The sequence below is a fragment of the Manis javanica genome, chromosome 15 (assembly GCF_040802235.1).
Source record: "Manis javanica isolate MJ-LG chromosome 15, MJ_LKY, whole genome shotgun sequence".
Lineage (NCBI taxonomy): Eukaryota > Metazoa > Chordata > Mammalia > Pholidota > Manidae > Manis > Manis javanica.
The window spans coordinates 1,601,931-1,625,026 of NC_133170.1; the positions used below are offsets into that span (position 1 = coordinate 1,601,931).

Below are 23,096 nucleotides of genomic sequence, written 5' to 3' on the forward strand. Positions count from 1 at the left end.
TTGGATTAATGAGAAGAATAGGAAAGAGAGAGATTCCACTGAGCAGGGAGCCTCCCTTCGCACAGGCAGGCAGTGGGGTAGGGAAGGCGTGGGCGGCGTGGAGGGGACAGGGCCCCCTGCGTGGACAGTTCACCTGCGGTCCCGGCAGAGGGCTGTCAAGCTGGGAAGGGGCACATGTGGGTATGCTTGGCAGCGACACCGTGCCCTGCCGTCAGATCGCTCCCACAGTCTGGGCCAGCCCCAGGGCCCCCAGAGACCCAGGAGGTATTGAGAAGAGGGGGACAGTCCGCAGGACAGCCCCGGAAATGGCTCTCCCTCTGTAGGCGAAGGAGAGGCTTGGATGAGGTGGGACGTTCCTGACCAGAGAGAGGAAGGGCTTCGCAGTGTTTGGGAACAGCAGTCACCCGCCGCAGGGAATGGTGAGGCTCAGGAAGCTCTCTGTTTAGACAGTCGGCCGGTTTCAGCCTGTGTCTGCCTGTGTGAAGGCGCACACACCTGAGTCAGGCAGCCGAGAACTTTAGGTGACCTTAGTTAAATCCCATCATTTCCTTTTGCCTCACTTTAAAAAATATGTTCAATAAGCTATGTACAATGCAGGGTTTTTTTGTTGAGGGTTGAATGAGGTAAGATATGTGAAACCCATTATAAAGTGACATAACTGGTATACATTCTCAAAAGTGTGAAGCATGTCGATGAATGAAGGCTCTTGCCATATGTTGGAGATGAATGATGTATTCGGCCGGGATAGGTTATGCTGAGAGTAATAAAACATCCTAAAATCTCAGAGGCTTAAAGCAAAAAAGTTGATGTCTTGCTCAGATTATGTCTCTGTCCCCAGTAAAGAAGAATGTTTCCCACAGCATCCTCACGCAGAAGCCCGGACCCTCGGCAAGTCGCCGGCCACCGGGACGGGGTGGGGAGGGCTCGGGTGGGTCACACGCGCGTCCCAGAGGCTCTGCCCACAGGTGGCTCGGGCGCACCCTCCACTGTGGGAAGCCACGTGCCAGGCCGCCCCCATGCCCAGGAGAGCTGGCCGTGCGTGCGAGCCGCAGGACTGGCTCAGACGGTCTCTCTCCGCTTTCTGCAGTCGGGTGGGGTTGGCAGCAGTGCTGTCTGGACGTTCTGCCACGACCGATACCCTCACATCCCTGTTCTGCTTCTTCAGCCGCACAGACCACCTCGATCTTGTTTCCTCAGCTTTAAGGATTTACTGGCACTAAAAATTTCTGAGGCAATTTAGCAGAATATTTTAGTTTTTTGTAAAGAAAAGTACACTTATGTGACATCCCCTTTCTGTCTTCTCGGCCACGCAGACATCGACGAGTGCTCCGAGGGCTTCATCCAGTGTGACAGCCGTGCCAGCTGCGTCAATCTGCCCGGCTGGTACCACTGCGAGTGCAGAGACGGCTACCACGACAGCGGGCTGTTTGCGCCCAGCGGCGAGTCCTGCGAAGGTCGGTACAGGGGCACCCGGGGTGTAAGAGCTTCTCCAGACCCTGAGGAATGCACAGGAAGGTGTCAATAGTTGACACTCATCTAGTGTTTAAGTTACTGGTGATTTTTTGCTGTGTGTTTATACAACAGTGATGAGAAGCATGTTAAGATCTAACATTTGCTAGGTAATTATGATACTTAATTGATTTTTAGATAACTGAATGTGGTGGCACTAAACCAATTCTCTGTGGGTACCTGGCAACTGTTGGAGGGTGTTTTTAGAATGAATAAATTCATAGTATCAGATAATTTTTTTAAATGGCAGCATGCAAAAGTCTTACCCAAAAAACCTAGAAAAAAGTAGATGAAGAATGCAGACCGAGGGGCAGTGGGGGGCGGGGAAAACAGGACCACGACGTGGCCAAGGGCGGCCGCACGACACGGACGGATCCGGCTCGCCGCTGGCGCTGCACCTGTCCGGCAAGGTGAATGTGACAGTCGGTGCGGAAGACACGGTCCCGGCCTCAAAGAAGGTTTCTATCCAGTAAGAGTGGTAAAGCCAATCGGATTACATTCGATTTGTTACCATTAATTGTGAATCATTTTCAGTGAATTGACGAACAGCTCTGCTCGCCTCTACATCCCACTAAGGGCGTGATTTCAGAGAGGGGGCAGAGAGCACAGCCAGGGGGGCAGAGAGCACAGCCGGGGGGGGGGGAGGCAGAGAGCACAGCTAGGGGGCAGAGAGCACAGCTAGGGGGCCGCCGCACCGACAGGATCCGCCGTCAGGGGCTGGATGCGGGAGGGGAAGATGACTGGGCTCCTCCGTGTGCGCGCCTTCGGGGGGCGGCAGCCCGAGGGAACCTGGGTGAGAAGACGCCTCTGTCCTCGGGCCCCAGTGGCTCACGCAGGGGGAAGTGCAACCGCCTGGGGCAGGAGCAGGGCTCCCGGGTGCGTGAGCTCGCGGGCAGCTGCAGGGCTCGGCCTCCGCAGGGTGCCCACCGGGGTTTCACCCAGAATGGGGGTGCTGCCGTCCCAGCAGTGGCAGGCGCCCGGCGCGGTCTGGGGGCGCTCCTGGCCCAGTGGCCACCCCGAAGCGGACGCCTCCAGCCCGTGGGGAGCACCGGGCAGGTCAGGGTGGCTCGGCTCCTCGTGACCTGCTCTCCCTGGGCTCTGACGCAGGCTGTGGGGAAGGACGCTTCGGCACAACTTTTTGTTAAGATTGTAACATTTCAGAACCATTTAAATGTTCAAATAAGACAAATGTGCAGATGAAAGCTGAAACTGCACCGTAATTTCATCTCCCCTCCCCCCGTCCTTTCCGCTCCTCCCCGAGGGGCACCCGCGTCTCAGTTTGCCTGGGGTCCGTGCACCCCCTTTCTGCGCATCAGATGTGAACGGAAAGCGTGCACCTCTGCCGCCTCTCCTGCTGTGCGCCCGTGACCAGCTGCATCGCTGTGTGGTGGGTGTGTGACGGCGGATCTCAGGAGGGCTGCAGGAGTCACCTGTGGGCGCACCGCGAGGCGCCCCCAAACTCAGCAGCTGAGAACAGCAAAAAGGTGTTCCTGTGGGCGGGAGATGTGGGCAGCTCAGCCGGGCGCCCCTGGTCCAGGGCTTCCAATGAGGCTGCTGTCAAGTCTGTGGCCAGGAATCTGGTCTCCCCGTAAAGACCCCCTGCGGTGGGAGCCGGGGGAGTGGGAGTCTGTTTCCTGGGTGCCTCCTGGGGCTAATGGCCGGCCTCGCTTCCTTAACACGTGAGCCCCCCCGCAGGGCAGCCCCCGAGTGAGCAACCCGAGAGAGAGCGGTGCCCACGAAGGCAGCCCCGGCCTGCTCATCACCTCATCTCAGAGGGGACGGTCTGCCCTTCTCCCGGTTTCTGTTCGTTGGAAGCGAGTCGGCCGGTGCAGCCCGCCCCCGGGGGGAGGGACTCACAGCGTGGACCCTAGACGGGGAGGGTCACCCTCCTGCGGGCCGCCAGCGCGCCTGGCACACCTCCCGTTTCTTTGCTCACCTTGCCCTGCAGCCCTGGGTACAGCCACTCCTGCCTCCTCCGTCCGCTCGAGCCCCACCCGCCACCTTCCTCAGGCTCTGTTGGTGGCCCTGCTTTATTACTTAACCGAGGACACGGAGTCCCCGCTTCTGCGGCCGGAGCCGGACTGGCGTAGTCTCGTCCGTGTTGGTGTCTCCTGCCCCCTCCCCCGCCCCCCCGCACAGAAGGAAGCTTCATCCCTCCTCTGAGAAAATAAGCCCCCATTAAACCTGACACGTCACCCCTGTCACCTGCTTGAGGTTTGCCCTCGCACTGCCCCCTTTCTCTTCCATGTCATAAATGCTCTTGTCCTACCGCACCTCTGTCATCAGCTCACAGCCTGGAGGCGCACCCGACTTTGAGAAATAAAGCAAAAATGGCCAAAAGTGACTTCTCTTGACATCACCTCATCCTCCAAACATTTCCCCCGTTTTTCTGCTGCCTTGTGAACGAAACTCTTTGGAAGAATTATCTGCACTTGTTACGTCTCCTTTCCTGCTTCGAGTGGAGTTTTAGTCCCCCCGCCCACTGACCGCCGTGCTTTGAAGGTCGCCGGCAGTTTCCACCTCGCAGACCCGCCCCCCCGGCAGCTCAGGCAGCCCCCCCGCGAGCCTCCTTCCTCTCCGGACGGCCCTGTGCTCCTCGCTTTCAGGGCGCCGCCCTCGTGCTCTCTTACCCGGGAGGCCTCCTCTTCTGCTCCGCGGGGACCCTCCTCAGGCACCCAGGGCTCTCGGCAGCCTCTCTTCCCCGTATCTGCCTCGCAGTCCACCGGCTGCACGGTTTAAATCGCTGTCCATACAGTCCTAGTTGGCACCTTTTAGCGGCAGATTCGCCTGACCGGCTGCCTGCTGGGTATCTCAGCTGGGATTTCTTATGGGCAACTCAGATTTAATGCCTGAAGTAGAACTCTTGACTTACCCTTTAAATCCTACAGACCTTCAAGCCCGTTCACCCAGACCAACGTTTTGGAGTTGTTTATTTTCTTTACCTTTCATACCAGTACATCAGCAAGTCCCATCATTTCAGTTTTCAAAGTATATTCTCAATCTGGCTGCTTCTGCTTGTGTCCACGGTTGGCACGTTGGTCTAGGCTGCCGCTGTCTTTCATCCGGACCGCTGCAGCAGTGTCCACACTGGCTGCCTACTAACACTCTTGACCCCCGCAGAGTCTTTTTTCTGTAGCACCCAGAATGATCCTTCCAAATATGAAGTCAGAGCACGTTACCCCTCTTTTCAAACTCCGGGGCCTTTTCTGTCTCTCTTCAGAGTGAAATCCAAACCCCACCACTGGTTTACCAGGGCCTATGCGACGTGGGTCCTTGACTTTCTCGAATAAACCGCACTGGGGCCGTCGTTTCTGTTTGGAATGTCTGCACGTTCCTTCTTTCATTTAATTCAGATTTCCCCCAAAATGGCTTCTCCTGGACTCAGTTTAAATATAGCACCCCTGACAGTACTTATTTACACTGTTTCACTTTTCCATAAAAGTTCTGAAATTATAATGTATATCAATTTGTTTCCTTGCTGTGTTGCCTGTTATCTACTTGGGGGTGTAAACTTCAGAAGTCGTAGCTCTTGTTTGCCTTTCAGCCACCAGTGCCTAGAACAGCATTATAACATCCATATAACATAATGGATGTTATATTTGTTTGTCTAGGGAGAGAAGATTGGAATGGGTGATTGATAGATCAATAATAGATAATAATTTAATCAGAAGTATGTTAGGAACATAACCTATGTTAGAAGTAGAAACAGAATGATAGATCTGTGGTATATTAGAAATAAATGCATATACAGTTGTGGTCAGCTCTACATGACACAAGATTATTAGTATATTCATGAGTGCTCAGAAAGGAACAGGAAAATTAATCTACCATTAAAGCAGCACAGGATAAAGGTGGAGATAGGGAAGTAAAGGACAACACGAGATGCCTATGCAAAAAAGGCTTTTCAAGGAAGTTCTATAAACAGAAACAGAAAGATCTCACTTTTGAAAAGCCACCACTGTGAAAGATAATTCTACTATTATCTTCCAGTAGAAGTTATGAGGATGACTGGAAAAATCTACTTCTCTTCCAGAAGACAGTGTGCTCTGAAGGATTCTTTTAGAAGAATCCACCCATGTTATAAAGAAAATACTGAAGTGCTTCTTCTAAACAACTGTCCATTTACTGCAATTTCAGTCATCTGCAGAATTGTAATATTAGTATTTGCAGTTTGAAGAGTTTGGTTGTATCTGCATAGGTGCCAGTTTTCTGTTGCTTTAAAATAGGCATTTCCAAGTGGACAAAGCCACAGCGGTGGGCTCATGATGACTCTCAAGTGGGAGGGTCACACTTGAAGCCGTAGCTGGGTAACAGCGTTGCCTCACTGCTCGTTGGGCTGCAGTTCAGGCCACAGCATGTGTGTCCATGAGTGACATGCACACAAGTCACATGCTGTTCTGCTCATCCACTTACCTCAGAGGTGTAAACGTGCGGCCTCAGGTAATGTGACCCAGGACTATTTTCCTTGTCCACATCGTCATTTCTATTGTGCCCCCAATGTGTTTCTCTCTGACAATAAAGCCCAATTTTTTTTCACATAGGAATACTGGTTTTCATGTCCAGTTTTCCCTCTATTGCTATAATTTCTGGATTATCTTTAAGTTTGGCAAGGTTTTTTTGAACTTACAAGACCAAAAATAAAATGTTTATAGGATGGTGTCTTTTGAATATTATATTCAAACCAAACACAATTAATTCTTAACCTAAATCAAGAAAAAGGACAAAAATAAAATGAATTCATTCAACTTGGCAAGTAGTTACTGAATATACAGAAGGTGTGGCCACTGCCCGCAGCCTGTAGAGGAGGTGAAATCTGCACAGCAGTCACACAAGGTAGAATGTGGCGCGTCTCTTAATAGAGGAGAAAACTACAGGGTTGAAAATGATGAATACTTGAGAAAAATATAAATTCAGAGCTGTAGGGAAACAAAGAGGGAAAATTGTTTCCTATTTTGGGAACAAGACGGGCTTGGGTGCCTAGCATTTGCTGTAGGACTTCGAGTATGACGTGATCATCGGCAGTGCGGGCTTGGGAAGAGGGCGAGCAGAGGAGGCGGCCGTGCCAGCCTCACGGGGAGCCCGAAGCCGCGCCTGAAGGACTCCTGGGGAAACGGGAATGAGGACGTCTGCCCCAAAGCTACGTTTTCTGAACCCCAGACCCATATACCCAGCTCCTGCCCAGGCAGCTCTGCTTGAAGCCCAGAGGAAAGTCCGGTCCAGTGCACCCTGGCTGCGCGGCCTTCCCTCTTCCTGCCCCCGCTGCCAGTCCACAGTGAAATCTTTCTCTTCTTTCTGTAATGGCACCAGCCAGACCTGCCAAGCCGGAAGTCTAAACAGCATGAGCCCTCCTCCCCTGATCTTTGAAGCCCACAAACACTAAGTTGCTTTATCTTCGTTGTTTCCATCTTGGAAGATGCCATCTTCATCGTCTGCCCTGCGGCCTCAGCATGACGCCCAGAGCACGGCCTCCAGCCCGCCTGCCTGGCTTCCATCCGGGCCCTGTAGCTCGCTGGCTGTGTGGCCTTGGGACAGTTAGGCAGCATTTCTCTGCTCAGTTTCCCGATCTGCACAGTCAGGAGAACAATTGTCCCTTCCTGGTTGTTGAGAGGATTAAGTGAGTCATTATGTGAAAAGTACTGAGAATCTGGTGCACAGCGACCACTAGTAAGACGAGCCTGGGAACTGAAAACCTGTCAGTTGGTCTTGGCTTCAAGTTCAAATCCACTCAAATCCCTTTTCCAAAATGAAGTCAAAAAGGAATCTTTCTAAAATGGGTATTTGATTTTCTGATTTTTTTGCAATTCCCTAAGATGACATTTTATCATGTTTATGATAAATTTCAGATTTCCCACATGACCTTTCCCTGGGCCCAGAGACCTCTTCGGTGGCCTTGCCGCCTCCTCTGCTTCCCCTGGACATTCAATCATTGCAACATTTCTGTCCCTGCACCCCACCTGGGTGGCTCTGAACTCTGCACCTTCAGACACGTCCTTACCCCCAAGCAGACTGCAGTCACCTACTCTTTGCTCGGCTAAGTCTCATTCACAGTTGGTCCCCCAGCTGGAGAACGTGCGTGTGGGCAGGAGAAAGACCAAGAAAGAGCTGCCAGTGTGACAGGAAGGAAGGAAGGGCACGGGACCGAGCGGGCCGTGGGCTCCAGGTCCCGCCAGGGGGGAATCGAGACTTGACCTCGACCTCTGGGCTTAGGAACGTGACTTCTTCAATCACTCACAAGGGGGAGTGTTTCTAAAGTTGGAATTTTTACATACCACAGTGGGTTTTTCAAAGCAGAATATACACCCTCTATGTATAGTTAGACATTTTATACCATAATAAAACTATATTTAAAAATGAATTCCAAAAATTCTACCGTTTATCTGAGAAGAGTGTCTGCATTAGGAAACCCGGCATGGGTGCAGAGTGGACACCCAGAAAAGCAAGGTGGGTCCAGATCAATTCCGATCCCATTGCATCGCGAGAGGCGGTGATCTGTCCCTTCGGATGTTTCTGCCCACACATTTCTCCAGGTGTGACAAGCACATGCCCACCACTGTTGTAGGAAGGATTTTACTCTATTTTTTTCCATTGTGAATATACTTTGTTTAAGGGCACATGTCCTTTTGTGCCTAGACAGCTCTTCTACATCTTCTGCAGCAAATGCGAGGGTCCTTGCCTTTAAAGGGAAAAAAAGCATTACCTGATTGCAGAGCTCTTATTTTAAATGTGAAGCAAAGGAAAATTATTGTAAAAATCCAACCATTGCCATTAGTGGAATAATATCCTTATAGTGGATATTTAAAGGGTTGTGTAGTAAGAGGCACTTGTTGAATTTGTGGTCAAGAAACTAACTCTGGTTCATGTTTTTCCTGCTTAGTATAATTCTCAATGATAAGAATATTTAATGGAAAAAATCAACTCATCAAATATACCTTATTATTCTGAATAGAACAAATAAAGAGCTACTTTATAAAATTGAATTTCTATTACCAAGAGAAAATTTTCTCCTACCTGAAAGAAATACATATTAACTAATGTAGTTCAAAAAAAATTGAAATATGTCCTCCTGCCGGCTAACAGCGCTCCTGATTCAGTCTGTGATCATAAACAGTGTCATCCTTGATGGGTCAAGCTGCAATAAAGCTCATAGAGTGTGATAAAAATCTTTGCAGCCATTGTCTGAATTCCAGTGGCTTTGCTGAGATGGGAATTAATAAAAATCAAGGTAAATAGAAATATATCATAGTTTATTTTCAGGCATGCATGATATGGGAGAACTTAAGTATTTAAGAATTTATGCCTAAAATGCAATCTTGACTAGTCTGTGTCTCCAATAATGTCGAGATCAAACTATTTAAGAAAGGCATTTACTAAATTCTGCCATTTCAAGGCAATCACCATGCAGTTCTCCTGGTTAAAAGCTGTGCCTTCCGTCTTCTCCCGGCCCGCTTGTCCTGCTCTGAGTTAATTCTTTCTTCTGTGACCTTTACTCAGAGGGGAAGGAGGAAGTGGGAAGAGCCTTGCTCACTACCACTCACACAATATTCCTGGAATGTACTCTGCTTGTGACCCGTACATTCTGGGGATACGTCAAGTGAGTCACATCTCGTCTTAAGCTCTGATCTGTGGGTCAGGCTACTCTTGCTTCTCATCTGTGTGAAAATGCATTAGGCCGTGTGGCCCTGGGATGGGAAGGCCGGGTGACGAATGGGCGCTGGCCAGCAGAGTCAGGCAGGAGACAGAAGATAATCTGAGATGGAGAAGTTGAGAAGTAGGAGATTCTTTGTGAGAGACATGGTGGCTGCTGATGGTCACCTGCCCACCTGTGGGTAAGGGGCCAGGTGTCAGGACGGAGAATACCCAGACTGTAGGGGACGGGCACTCGGGCAGGACACTGGAAAGAGCTCTCCTGTGTGTGACATGGCTGTGAGAATGGGGCTTGACATCGAATAAAATGCCTCTGGGGTCCCATGAGAAAAGATCTCTTCTCCCCTGAGAAAGGGTTTCCTGTAGCACCATTGTAACATTGACGATATTTTCCCCAATTAAAAATTGTGGGCACTTTTAGAATTTCCCTGCCAAATTCTTTCTGTTTGACGAATTGAGTCCTCTCTTACTTTCATAAACTGTGTTTCTTAAAGCCTATGGTATTTACAGAGATAGAAAAGTTGAAAATCTAGCCAAGGGTATCTGGTGTTTAGAATCGAGCGTGATAATATTTTCCAGCAAAATCCCTAGATCATTAACCCGGCTCTCGTCAGCATTTGGGAAAGGCAGCCGGCAAGACAGGAATAAATCCCCAGTGCAGCCCCTTATGTGGGAGACGAGCAGCCTGACTGCAGTCGTGTGACACTGAGCATGTTCTGAGCATGTTGCTTGCTGGCTTTTCTTGGCTGTAGATATCGACGAGTGCGGGACGGGCAGGCACAGCTGTGCCAACGACACCGTTTGCTTTAACCTGGATGGTGGATACGACTGCCGGTGCCCTCACGGGAAGAACTGCACGGGGGACTGCCTCCATGGTGGGAAAATCAAGCACAGCGGTCAGATCTGGGTGCTGGAGAATGACCGGTGCTCTGTGTGCTCGTGTCAGGTCAGTGTGAGTACGAAAGGTCATCACTCGTATTGAGGGTAATTTGCTTGTGTTTCAGGCCTACGGCTCAGTGAGCTTTAGCAACAGCATGGACCCACTTGCTCGCCCCCAGGGGAGCAGGCCCTTGTCGTCTGCCCGGAATGTTGCCTCTGGTCCTTCCTCCCGGCCCCCAGCCCCAAGCAAACACTGCTTCCAGCCCCTGTCGATGAGATTTGTATTTGCTGCAGCCTCGTGTAAATGGCATCCTCTAATACATACTGGTTTGTGTCTGGCTTCTTCCCCTGAGCGTTAGATCTTTGACATTCATTTGTATTCCTACATGTGTCCGTAGCCCCTGCCTTTTTATTGCTGAATCCCACTGTGTGGGAATACTATGATGAGTTCATTCACATGTTGATAAAATTTTGTTGCTGACTGTGTTCATGTTTCCATAGTCATGATACCAGATTTGAATGAAAGTGTAATTAAGCCAGAACAGACATGCTCTGGCCTGGGAGTGAAAAATATCTGTTTGGGCTGTATTTCAGTTTTAGAGAAATGCTCTGTTCTATGTACCCAGTTGACAATAGAGGCTTTAATTATAGTTAAATGAATAACACTGTGTACCAGGGACTCAGCTATTATGAAAGAAATTGATAACAGTTTGTACAAAAATGTAAGGTCTAAAATACTCCATAAACTTAACATGTAAAAGTTGACTAGCTCCCAAACATGAATACAAACACACATGCCCTCACACAGAACAGAATGTGATTAGTATGCAAGTTACTGTGCTAATAAACAAGAACAAGCATATTTACATATACATACACACATTTACATACACATAAGGATCACGCTGTGGGCATTTCTCAGAAATTTTTCCTCATCAGGCAGTGTGTGGAAGTTCTCCAGCTTTGGTAATTTCTGTGTTAGCTACTAAATGGTCCCTCAAAGGAAATCAGGTAAGTTGGTAAATAGTATGAACTATCTCAACTTGCACATGAACATCTGAGGTACGTGTGTGTGGGTGCGTGGGCATGTGAAGTGATGTGCAGCCCCCACACATGCACAAACGTGTGTGATGCAAGCACGTTGACGAATAGAGGCCTTGGATGACCACTTTTTTCCCTTCTCATACAGAACGGGTTTGTAATGTGCCGACGGATGGTCTGTGACTGTGAGAATCCCACGGTTGATCTTTTCTGCTGCCCTGAATGTGACCCAAGGCTGAGCAGTCAGTGCCTCCATCAAAACGGGGAGACCTTGTACAACAGCGGAGACACCTGGGTCCAGGACTGCCGGCAGTGCCGCTGCCTGGTAAGCTCGGCTGCGTGGGGTCGGAGTCTGGGGGAGTGTGAGGCCCAGAACCTGGGCGGGAGGCAGCCCTGCCTTCCCTGTGCCCCGCGCTCCGTGCCGGCCGGGGAGACACTGGCCTTGCCGCCCTGAGGCCTGCTCGGGGGGCGTGGTACACGTGTGGGGTGTACCTCCTGGCTCAAGGAAAGGAAGGCCTCTCCTAAGGACCCCAGGCCCACCGGTTTACGTTTACTTAGAGACAACTACGAGCAGAAGGATGGTTTTCATGGAAAAAAAAGAAACATTTTTTTCTAAGCCAAACTTTTTACAAAAGCAAAACCACCCTTTTTTTCCCTCCTAAAGATCATTACTGTCGGTGCTGTTCTGCTGAGCACTGTTTTAAATATACAGTATGTCACACTTATCAGAATATTAGAATTGAATGCTATATTTATGAAACTCCTACTGGAAACAACGGGTAAAAAATTAAATACAGACTTAGAAAGAAAACACCAATCTTTTTTTCATTTGACCAAACTTCTTGTTTCTTTCTATGGGTGTAAATGAAGAGGAAAATGGGTGTATGTGTCTGAAGTCACAGCTCGTCCCCTTTCTGCTTGTGTGAGAGTGTTTTTAAGGCTGTGCTTTTGCGTTGCTTCCTTTTTATACTTTCAACCCAAAAATCAATGGAAAGTGCCTGAAGGCGGCTTCCATCCCCAAGACCATGAGATTCAGAATCATGAACAAAATAGGAAACAGGTGGGAAAGACATTTTAAAAAAGATCTGATTCAGTTTTCCCATGTGGAATTAAAACGACTGAAATCAGTTCCCACTTTTGCTTTATTTTCCCCAAAGTTCCTAGAGTAAGAAACATAAATAAACCAAGATAACCTGTTAGATTCCCTTCAGATTTCAGCTTATTTTCTCATAAATGAGCAAAACTTTCTTTAGCAGAAGGGAATAAATGAGAAGGGGGAGGAAATCCTAAGAATGAAAGGAGCGTCTCACAGGCAAAAGGTGAAATGAAAACCTCTTTTTCCCTAGTAAATGATTTTCCTTCATCACGCTCAAGACAGGGACGCGCAGGTTTGTTTCAAGGGACACAGTTTCTGCTTTTGTTTCCCGTTGTTCCTGTGTAACCCTTGAAGCCGCCCTAGGCCCAGTGCCAAGCAGCGCCCCCGCCGAGAAGGCCCCTGGGTCCGCGTGCGAACCCCCCGAGCCCCGGGTACCCACCGCGCCCTTTCTCCCCCGCGCCTGTGCGTCTGTTTCCCTGCAGCAGGGGGAGGCCGACTGCGGGCCCCTGCCCTGTCCGGAGGCCGAGTGTGAGTTCAGCGTCCTGCCAGACGGCCAGTGCTGCCGGCGCTGCGTGGCCGACCCGTGCCAGGCCGACGCCATCCGCAACGACATCACCAAGACCTGCCTGGACGAGATGAATGTGGTCCGCTTCACCGGGGCCTCGTGGATCAAGCACGGCACCGAGTGCACCCTCTGCCAGTGCAAGGTGGGGCCCGTTAAGTGCGTGTAGGGGGCCCCCGGCCGGCCGCACCCGGGACGCGTGCCGAGGCGCTGAGCCTGGCCAGCGGGGAGCACTTGGGTTCACCTCTATTGCTCAGATGCGGCGGGAGCCCGCCCTCAGCCCAGTGCCGTGCCTGACCGTCACGGGCACCTCTGATGCACGTTCCTGGGGAAGAAGGTGCGCAGTCGGCACGAGCACCCACTGGGTCGCTGGGGCAGAAAGAACCTACTCGAACTGCCCTCAAGTATCTGTCTTTTAAAAAAACCACACCACCAAACTTCGTGTCTCTTTGTTCATGATAGAAAACGGTATTATTTTACTGATGTTTATCTGGCCCATTTATGAGGTCTGTAAGATATACTGATGAAGTAAATATATTACATTTTCCAAACTGAAAATCAATATGGCAAAAATGAGCATATTTCTTGGTTCTGTTGTGGCCAGTTACATCGAGTTGAAAAATTTAAGAACTGTTGTTTACCATGTCTTCTTCCTACAGTTGGAGAAACATAATTATGAAGATTTTTCTCCTATGCTCATAGGAAAAATAGAGCATTGTGCCTTTTATTTCAATGAGAATAAAAATACAGACGCTGTGGACAAGAGTATGCAGAGCTTATAGCCAGTGACAAAGCCGACAGCGCTCTGCCTGGGTATTGTCCCCACAGTCATGTGAGTTAGTGATCATTGTGCTTCTTAGTCATGGTTTTGGAATCAACACTGAAACTTAAATGATCTGGAAGCTTAACAGCACCGAGATGTCAGCGTTTTCCCAGCACAGCCCAGCTCGGTGCCCATGGCCTCTCTGGTTTCTTAAGTGAGCATTTCCATTAAAGAAATTTTGCAACAGAGCAATTTAATTCTGATGCACTTAGTGCAAATTCTCACTAGAGTAGTTTGATCTAACAGGACAAAGGAATATTAAATACTTAAAGCCTTGAGAGACTATTGTCATCTATTTCAGACCGGAGTTTCTAGCTCTTTCAATGCAGTTTGTCAGTCAAGCAAAGCTTTTGAGTGAACGTTTAATGCTGTTTTATGAAAGAACATTAGTAAATTTGAACATTATTACTAATAAAACTTACTAATAATGTATATACGATGTTACTTTAATATCCATGCACTGCAAGTATATTTAATAGTGCACATGTAGAAACTTCAGCCATTAATGACCAACAGGGACTTGCTGACATTTAGTTACAAGTAGAGTTGAGTCCCCTTATCCTCTTAATTTACCTGTTAGATATTGTTCTCAGTGACAACAAAAATATACACTAGGTGATGGGATGAAAAACACACAGAAGTGGTTCAGACAGATACTTCCAGTAAGAAACATGCACTCCATAGTGGGCAGCCAGACATTAGGGTGTCCTCTGGGAAAGGAGGTGAATGAGCATGTCAATCACAGCCTTATCAACAACTACTAGGGCTTTCTCGGTTCATGCTAGGAATGTATTCCAGCAAGTGTATTTTGGCATCAAATTCATTTCTTGTCGGATAAATGCAGATTCTCAGAAGTTACTGTTTGATGTCATTTCTCTTTTCCCTTCTTACTTAAATATGAGTTGTAAGAATATGCTCATTCAGGCAAATCAAATTAAATCAAACTATCAAACTACAAAAAGAAAAAGAGTATGCTCAGTTGTACCAAATTTATTCCAAATACTTCTTCTATTACATTTATTTTGTGTTATTTTAAAAATAATTTTTAAAAAATTGTAGGTAAAATTTGTGCCAAATGGACCACAGATACTGCACCGGGGGTGAGCATTCCTCACAATGTGGTGCCTTCGGAGAGCGTTTGTACGTATTACCTCCCCGTCCTGTCCCCCTCTGCGCTCTTCACTTGAGTCAATAGATAGAACTTGTGTGGGGCACTGTGCTGGTACCAGGGGCTGGGCATAAGCAAAGCAGACACAGCCATCCCTGGAAATTAATTGCCCAGTAGCTTACTGCCCAGAGCTGTGTTGTCAGTAGCCACATGTGGTCGTTTCAATTCATTAAATTATATTTGGTTCCTCATCACATTTGCCACATTTAACTGTTCAGGAGCCACATTTGGCAAACGGCTCTCAGGTGAGCGCGGAGGACATTTCTACCAGCGCAGAATGCTCCACCAGAGGGCGCTGGTCTAGGCGGAAGAGCCTGGCATCTGGAGTCAGCCTGCCTTGATTCAAAGCCCGGTCAGTCACACTAGCTCTGTGCCCCCAAGGGGGGCTCCTCCACCTGTCTGTGGCTCAGTCCGCTCACCTGAGAAGTGCGAATAACAACAGCATCAACCTGGGAATAATTCAGTACTGTCTTGAGAGAGTTGCTATAAGAATTGTGAGAAATTCACACAAAAAGCTTCCTACATATTTCATATACAATTCAGAATAAGCGCTCAATAAATGTTGGCTGTTGTTGGTGGAGTAAGTAAACATTAATCAAGTCATAAAACAGGTAAGAGGCAGACTGCTGGGTGCCCTGCGGGAAAGGTGCACCGTGCCACGAGGCTGCACAACCTGCGAACCAATCACTTTCTGAAGAAGGTAGCTCAGTGAATGGGGTAAGATTTGCCTTCTCTTTTTAAGGATGTGTTCGAATTTAATTTGCTGAGGTTACAAAATAGTTTCCTCCCCTCAGAAGTTAAATTCTTGAGTCACAAATGAGTTACTACGGTTGCCTCTCCCAAGTCTAATGGAGAAGACGCACCCTTGGCAGGGGTCAGAGCGCCTCCAGGCAAGCGTGCTGTCGGCTTCAAACGTAAGGAGGTGCATCAGTTTAAGAAACAAGAAGGGAGGAGGAATTAGAGGGCTGTTTCTTCTAGATGTAGTTCTGAAATAATTGATCTATGGAAAATAAAATGGTTTTATAAGGATGAAGTCCTAATTCCTAAATGCTACCTTCATCTAACAGAAATGGCAGACTTTTAAGTTTTGAAAGTAGGCTTCTCTACTCATCTTAGAAGAGAAAGCTAGATCTATCTATAGAAACAAATACCCCATAAATGGGCAATAATATAATAAACACTTTGATTTTAAAATTTCAAATCATTAGGGGTAGAAAGGAGAGACTAGACAGCAATTTGAGGAAAGTAATCTTATATACTATCACATATCAAAACAAATTTCACATGGAAAAAGTGTTAGATATTAAAAATAAATCAAACAAAAAATGTAATCAAATATTTATCAAAATTCTAGAAGGGAGATACCTTTTCTAACTGAAAAGTGATAAAATATACCTCACAGAAAATTTAGAACTTCTACAGATAAACAAAACTAGCAAAATAAAAAGCCACAACTAGAGACTGGAAAAATATTTTCAGCAGATTTGACTTCTTTATTAGATTAAAAACATAAAAATTAATAAGAAAGTTACTTCCCTAAAAATAAATCAGCAAAGGATAAACAATTCACTTAAAAAAGTACAGCTATTAAAATAGATGAAATCATTCAGCCTTTAAATAATTGAAGCAAATGTAAATTAACAATGAATCATCATTTTCACATACTACAGTAAAAATAATATTTCACAATAATTTCCAATGTCAGAGATGTACTGGAACTGTAATTCTTATGAATTGTTAGTGACCCTGAATGATGCATGTCAGCAGCCAAACACACCCCTTGTTGCCTGTTCCCCGTTCCCACCCAAGTACTTTGTCCTATTAATCCCAGAGCTGAGAATTCACCCTAAAGAAATAATCTAAAATATGGAACAATCTAATGCATGATAGTATTCACCTCAACATTATTTGTCATGAAGAATCAAGGAAAAAAACAGAATGCCCGACAGTAGAAAAATGGTTACATTATTGTAACTCTCTGTGATATAATATATTGTATTATAATTGTATGTCATATATAATTATATTATTCAGCCATTGAAATACCAACAATACCTACAAGAAAAATTAAGAGTAGGATGAATGCTGACAAATGTGCTTTGCTTGCAAGAAGGTGGAAAATAAAGGAATATGAAAATGAATTCTATGATGACATATTAAATTATTGATAGTAATGGGATTTAAAAATATATATTATATAAATTACATATGTATTATATGAACATATACTGTATATATAAACAGATTAACATTGTGATATAGTAAATGATAAATAATATATTAAATGTAAATAGCATTAAAGTATATTATATATAAATATATTACTGCAAATTAAAAGTCAACTGTTTTCTAATCTTGAATCTTAGAGTTTATCATGGGAGAGTGAGAATGACTTCTATGACAATAAATATAACTTAGAAATCACAGGATGTTATGAAACTTATTGTGTTACTATGCAAAAATTAGTTTTTATAATTACTTATTATTACTATTCTAGTAGTCAGACTAAGTTTCACTGGATAACCTTTAATTTTTATCAAGGTAATACTACAGTGAAATGCATAGTTATGTGTATAGTTTGATGAGTTTGATAAATCAAAATTTAGAGCATTTCCAACAGTCTAGTGAGTACTTTCTTGTTCCCTTCCAGGCAATATCTACTTCCCATAGGAAACCTCAATTAGATTTCATCATTGCCTATTTTTAAATTTCATATAAATGGAATCACACAGTAGATACTCTTTTATATTTTCTGGTAAACTATTTTATTATGTAATCTCCCTCCTTATCACTAGAATGGTTCTTAGACTTGAAGTCAGTTTTGTCTGGTATTCATTTAGCTACAGAGTATATCATTTTAATCCATCCACTTTCAACATATCTGTTGTTTTATATTTAAAGTGTGCTTTTATATATAATGCACAATTATCCCATTGATGATCTCTGTCTTTTAATTGAAGTGTTTAGTCTGTTTACATTTAATGTAATTTTTGACATGGTGGATTTAGGGCTACCATTTTGTCATTTGTTTTCTATTTGTCCTATCTACTTTTCATACTCTTATTCATCCATTCCTCCCTTCTTTTTGTTTACTAACATTTTTATATTATTCAGTTTTAATTATTCTTTTGGATCTTTAATTATAACTCTATATTATTTTAGTTGTTGGTCTAGGGTTACACTGTATATGACTAATTTATTGTAGCATTTTTTAAATGACACTACTTCAAATAAAATGTAAATACTTTAGAATAATACAATTTTATGCCCTAGCCGTTGAGCTATAGTATCATATGTTTTATAACTATGTACATTATAAATTCTAAAATCCCATATTATTTTTGCCTTAATCAATCAAATATCTTTTAAGGAAATTAAGGGAAGAAAAATTGCCAAATTTATATTTATCCACATATTTACCATTTTTGGTGCTTCTCATTTATTCTTACATATTTGAGCCTCCATCTGTGTCATTTCCCTTCAGCTCAAATAACTTCCTTTAGCATTTTCCGTATTGCAGATCTACTGGTCACAAATTCCCTCAACTTACATTTATCTGAAAATGCCTTTATTTTTTAAGGTTACTTTTACTAATTGTAGAGTTTAGGATTGACAGATTTGTTCACAACACTTTAAAGGTGATACTCTTATTTTCTAGTCTCCACTGTTTCTAAGGAGGATTCAGCTGTCATCTGTATTTTTGTTCCCCTGTATGCAATATGTCTTTTTCATAATTCTCTATCTTTGGTTTTTAGAAGTTTGACTGTGATGCACTTAGGAATGGTTTTCTGGTCTTTATTCTTTTTGGGTTTTGCTGGGCTTTTTGAATATATAAATTGATATTTTTTCACCAGATTTGAAAAGAATTTGGCCATAGTTTCTTCAGATATTTTATCTCCCACATTGTCTCCCTCCTGTTCTTCTGAGACTCCAGTTACATGTATGTTATGATCCTATGTTTTTATTTTTCTTTCTCTCTTTAAGGATTGGATGACTTCTATTCTGTCTTCCAAGTTGCTATTTCTTCTGCCATCTCTAATCTGCTATTAAACCCATCCAATGAATATTTCATTTCAAATATTATACTTCAATTCCAGAATTTCCATTTATTTCTATCTATAGTTTCATATCTCAGCTAAGACTTTTCTTCATTCATTGCAACCATCATTTTTTGCATCTTTAAACATAGTTAATAGTAGGTATTTTCCAGTCTTCATCTGTTAATTACATCTTCTGGATTATCTCTGAGTCATTTTTATGCACAACTTTTTCTCTGAAGAGTCATCTTTTCCTATTTCCTTCACATGTCTAACAGTTTTTATGGTTTTGGGGTATCATGGATGATGTATGGTATGGACATTATGTTCTGTTAAGAGTCTTCTGAAGACTGTTTCGTACTAGCAGGTTGCAAATTATTGGCCAATTACCTTGCACTTAAGAAGGCCTGGCTTTGCACTGGTTAAGTGAAGTTGAAATTAAATAATGTATTGCAAGTGCCCGACAGAGTCTGACACAGAGCATGCACTCAAGAAGTAGAAGGCTATTTATTATCATCTATGATTGTAGTTAACAGTATTAACATTACTATTCATGAGTTGATGGGCAAAGGTTAACAGTATTAACATTACTATTCATGAATTGAGTGTGAAGAATCAAAAGAAAAAGACATGAAATTTTTTTCTTTTTTTGTAATACACCATATTATTTTGGTGTTTTGTTATTAAAACTAATGCCTATCTGGCCTTTCCCTGCCTATTTTTCCTACTGTATCTCTATATTATTTTCTTCACTTAAAATTAACTTAAAATTCTCACCCAGACCTTTTTTCAGATTTTCAGTTAAACAGAACTCTTCTCACTAAAGCCTTTACTCATTCTGTTCCCTGGGCTCTGGGCCCACCTTTCACCCTGCTGTCTGGAGGTCTTGGCTTAAAGATCACTTCTGCAGGGAAGTCTACCCTGGCCACCCAGTCTAAGTAACCAGTCTTACTAACCCCAACACCAGCCAGGATGCTGCTCTTCTAGCACTTGCCATAGGTTTTGCTTGTATGCCTGTTTGGCACTTACTGCTTTCTCCCCAAAGCATAGTGAGCTCTGCCCTGTGAGGGTAGTGATCGTGTCCACTTTATTCATCTAGGGCTTAATATACTCATTACATATTTTGTGACTCAATAAGTAAAAGAAGAAATGTGATCTACGACGATGCCCTGGGTCCCTTCTAAAATGCACTCACGGGACCCAAACTAGCCTATGATAAGAAATGAAGCTCTTCTATGATTTGCCACAAATAACTGGGCATCATTGGCTCTGTAGTAGTGGAGACATGAAAAGTGTCCGAGCCATCAGACTTGTACACGTCAGGGTGCATATAAAACAAGCTAACTGTGCAGTTAGGTCTGTGTGTGCCAATCAATAAACACTGAGTTTTTACCAAAGCCTTCAAAGGTTAAACATGCTTCCCTTTCCTCTTGTTTCTCTAGAACGGCCACATCTGCTGCTCGGTGGACCCACAGTGCCTTCAGGAACTGTGAAGTTAACTGTCTCCTGGGAGATTTCTGTTTAAAGAATGCTCTTTCATTAAAAAGACCAAAAAGAAAAAAAGAAACCTTTAAACGAAGTGGATGACTTGTGGGCAGCTAAGGGCAGCTTTGTTAATAGCTGAGTGAACTTTTAGTTATGAAATCCGTGAAGCTTGAGAAGATCACAGAAGGAAAATTCTTGGGACAAATGAGACCAGAATTCTGCGCCTACTATGTGTGACATCACCGTGTAGAAGAACAGGTGTGGAACACGTACCATGACACCACAACCACTGGTTATAAAGCCTGAGCTTTGAAAGTCCCTAGCATCACTGGTGCAGAGAACCTTCCTCTAGACCAGAATCCTCACAAATCAGCTAGGTTCCTCACTGCAAAAAATGAAATGTAAGGCAGTGAATGAATTATATTTTCAGAAGCAAAGCAAAGAAGCTATAACATGTTATGTACAATATACACTCTGAAAAGAAATCTGAAACAAGTTATTGTAATGATAAAAATAATGCACAGGCATGGTTACTTAATATTTTCTAACAGGAAAGGTCATCCCTATTTCCTTGTTTTACTGCACTTGATATTATTTGGTTGGATTTGTTCAGTATAAGCTCGTTCTTGTGCAAAATTAAATAAATATTTCTCTTACCTTATAACACGTCTGAGCATCTTGTGTTTAATGCGTTCCTTTTTCCTACAGATGCTTCAAATCTGTACAGATGTGTACAAATTGCTTTCTAGTTCTGCTGATGAAAAACTCCCACCATGGTATCACCAAATTAAAGGTGATTTTCACTAAATTATATGCCTAAGTGGGTGGGGGGTATGATGGACACCCTATTCTGCCCCTCTGGGTGTTCTCAATTCCTTTCCTACCGTGCCTGTATCCTGGGATGATCCCCCATGGGCAGCATGAGTGGTTCTCCTGGCTCCGGGTTCTGGTTGGGTGTGACCAGTCAGGGCCCTTCGCGGGGTAGCAGAGACAGGTGACGTCCGGGTGCCTGTCTGCCAGGTCGCTCCCGTGATTGGCTTCATCACCGCGCCAAAGGCCACGCGTCCCAGCCAGTGGCCCTCTGGGCAGCCACCCTGCCCCGGCTCCGAGCCCTTCTGCCGCTGCTCCTGGCTTAGGGATAGTGAGCTCCAGGGGTTTTGTCCTTGGCAGGCGTCTGCTCTGTTTCCTGTTGGTGTCCCAGTTTCCTGTCACATCTTTATAAATGATCCCTTTGTTAAACTCCTTAATTAGCCGGCTTATGCAAACCACCTGTTCCCTGCTGGGACTAAGACTGATTGATACACACAAGGAGAAGGTGTGATAGCTGGGAATGTCTTCAAGAATTGGGCCTTCCTATCCGACATAAAAACATAAAGAATCTCAGTGTTAGGAGGGATTATGATGTTATAAAGTTTTGATGCACTGGTATGTCCGGAGGCAAAGAGGAAGCAGGCTCATAAAGCCCAATAACGGTAGGTCATCCAATATTGCTCTGTTCATACGTTTTGCATTAGGGTGAAAAGGAAACATAAATGTAATCAAATTAAATTTTAGGCAGGAACAAAGACAGGAATGGACAGGATATGACCACCACAAGCTACAGAAATGGTAAAATGGCTTTTCACCATCCCTTCCTTCACCATTGCTATGGAAAAAATCTAATGTGAGCTGAACTGAAGGGGAATTTATAAATGTCTTAATATGTGTCTATAAATGTCTTTGGCATGTGTAATAGTTACTGAATGTGTGAATTCAAGTATCTAATTTCCTGGCTTTATCGTAAGTAATTATTTTTTCTGCAATCTTTTTATATTTAATTTGAAACCAGCTGAGTGTCAGTTTTATTTTTATCAGCTATTATTGTGGTAAATAGCAATTTAGTCTCCGAGAGGATATTAATTTGAAGTTTTTCTCATTGATTTTTTTCTGTTTTTTTAGGTTTGGGATTTCATAGTAAATCTTCCTGGAAAAAAATACTTTTAAATTTGCTTTGATGAGGAGTGTAAGAAATACTGTGTGTATGTCTTTGCCACCCACATAAGCCATGTATCTGTACAGCATTCAGACCTCTTAAGACTTCCGGAAGCAGCATCCAGGCCAGAACGGCGGGGCCCCATCTGTTTAAGTCTTCATGGGGCTCTCAGCCCATAGGTTTGCAGGCCCCTGGCTTCAGTGGGCTGCTAAAGGAAGGAAAACTATTTCTTCTTCAGAGAAGAAAAAGGGAAAAAATAAGATTATGTTTTTCCAAGGACCATGAAAGCAATAAATGTGTTCAGATTGAATTTTTGTCCCTTTAAGGTTTATCCCATAAATAATAGACCCACAGTAGATTTACTTCTTAAGAACTTTGTTTCTTAAGAACTTTGCTTCCTAAGAACTTTGTTCCTTGAAAAAAAGAGGTGGTTAGTGCCCTATTTCTTACTCTGGAGATAAATGGCAAAATTCCATGGTTGAATTATGCCCACATTATGTTAAGTGAGAACTAAGAATCATGCATCTCATTCAGAGGCGTTTGGCTTTTCTAAGAGCAGCTCTTGGTGCAAATGGTCTTTATTATATTTTCCCTTTTCTGAAAGCAAAAAGTACAAGACCATTTAAATGTGACTCTTTGGTGATCAATGTATAGTGACCCTTATCATTTGCCTGCCTTTTCAAAGACTGGCTGCCATACTGTTTTTTCCCTTCGCCTTGTAGAAAGAACCACGAGTTTGTTCAATCACGTGCGACACTGTGGAACTCCTTCCCTCGTCCTGCTGACTCGGTTACCTGCACGAAGTCGAGACACTGTAATTGCCTTTTAAAAAATGAACACTTTATCAAAGCTCTCAACCAGCCACCAATACTCTGAGTAT

The 23,096-nt window shown here is 44.5% G+C and overlaps 1 protein-coding gene across 2 annotated transcripts in view; it reads left to right on the top strand.

Moving 5' to 3' along the window:
- The window catches only part of NELL2 (neural EGFL like 2), a 253,190-nt gene extending 232,282 nt beyond the window's left edge, over positions 1-20,908 (top strand). For both annotated transcript variants that reach the window (XM_037009597.2, XM_037009594.2), the window contains 5 exons: positions 1,314-1,454; positions 9,906-10,099; positions 11,222-11,398; positions 12,652-12,876; positions 20,202-20,908. In XM_037009597.2, coding sequence (XP_036865492.2) covers positions 1,314-1,454; positions 9,906-10,099; positions 11,222-11,398; positions 12,652-12,876; positions 20,202-20,252 — 788 coding nt within the window. In that variant the 3' untranslated portion in view covers positions 20,253-20,908. The remainder of the gene's footprint in view (positions 1-1,313; positions 1,455-9,905; positions 10,100-11,221; positions 11,399-12,651; positions 12,877-20,201) is intronic.
- Positions 20,909-23,096: the final 2,188 nt, after the last annotated feature.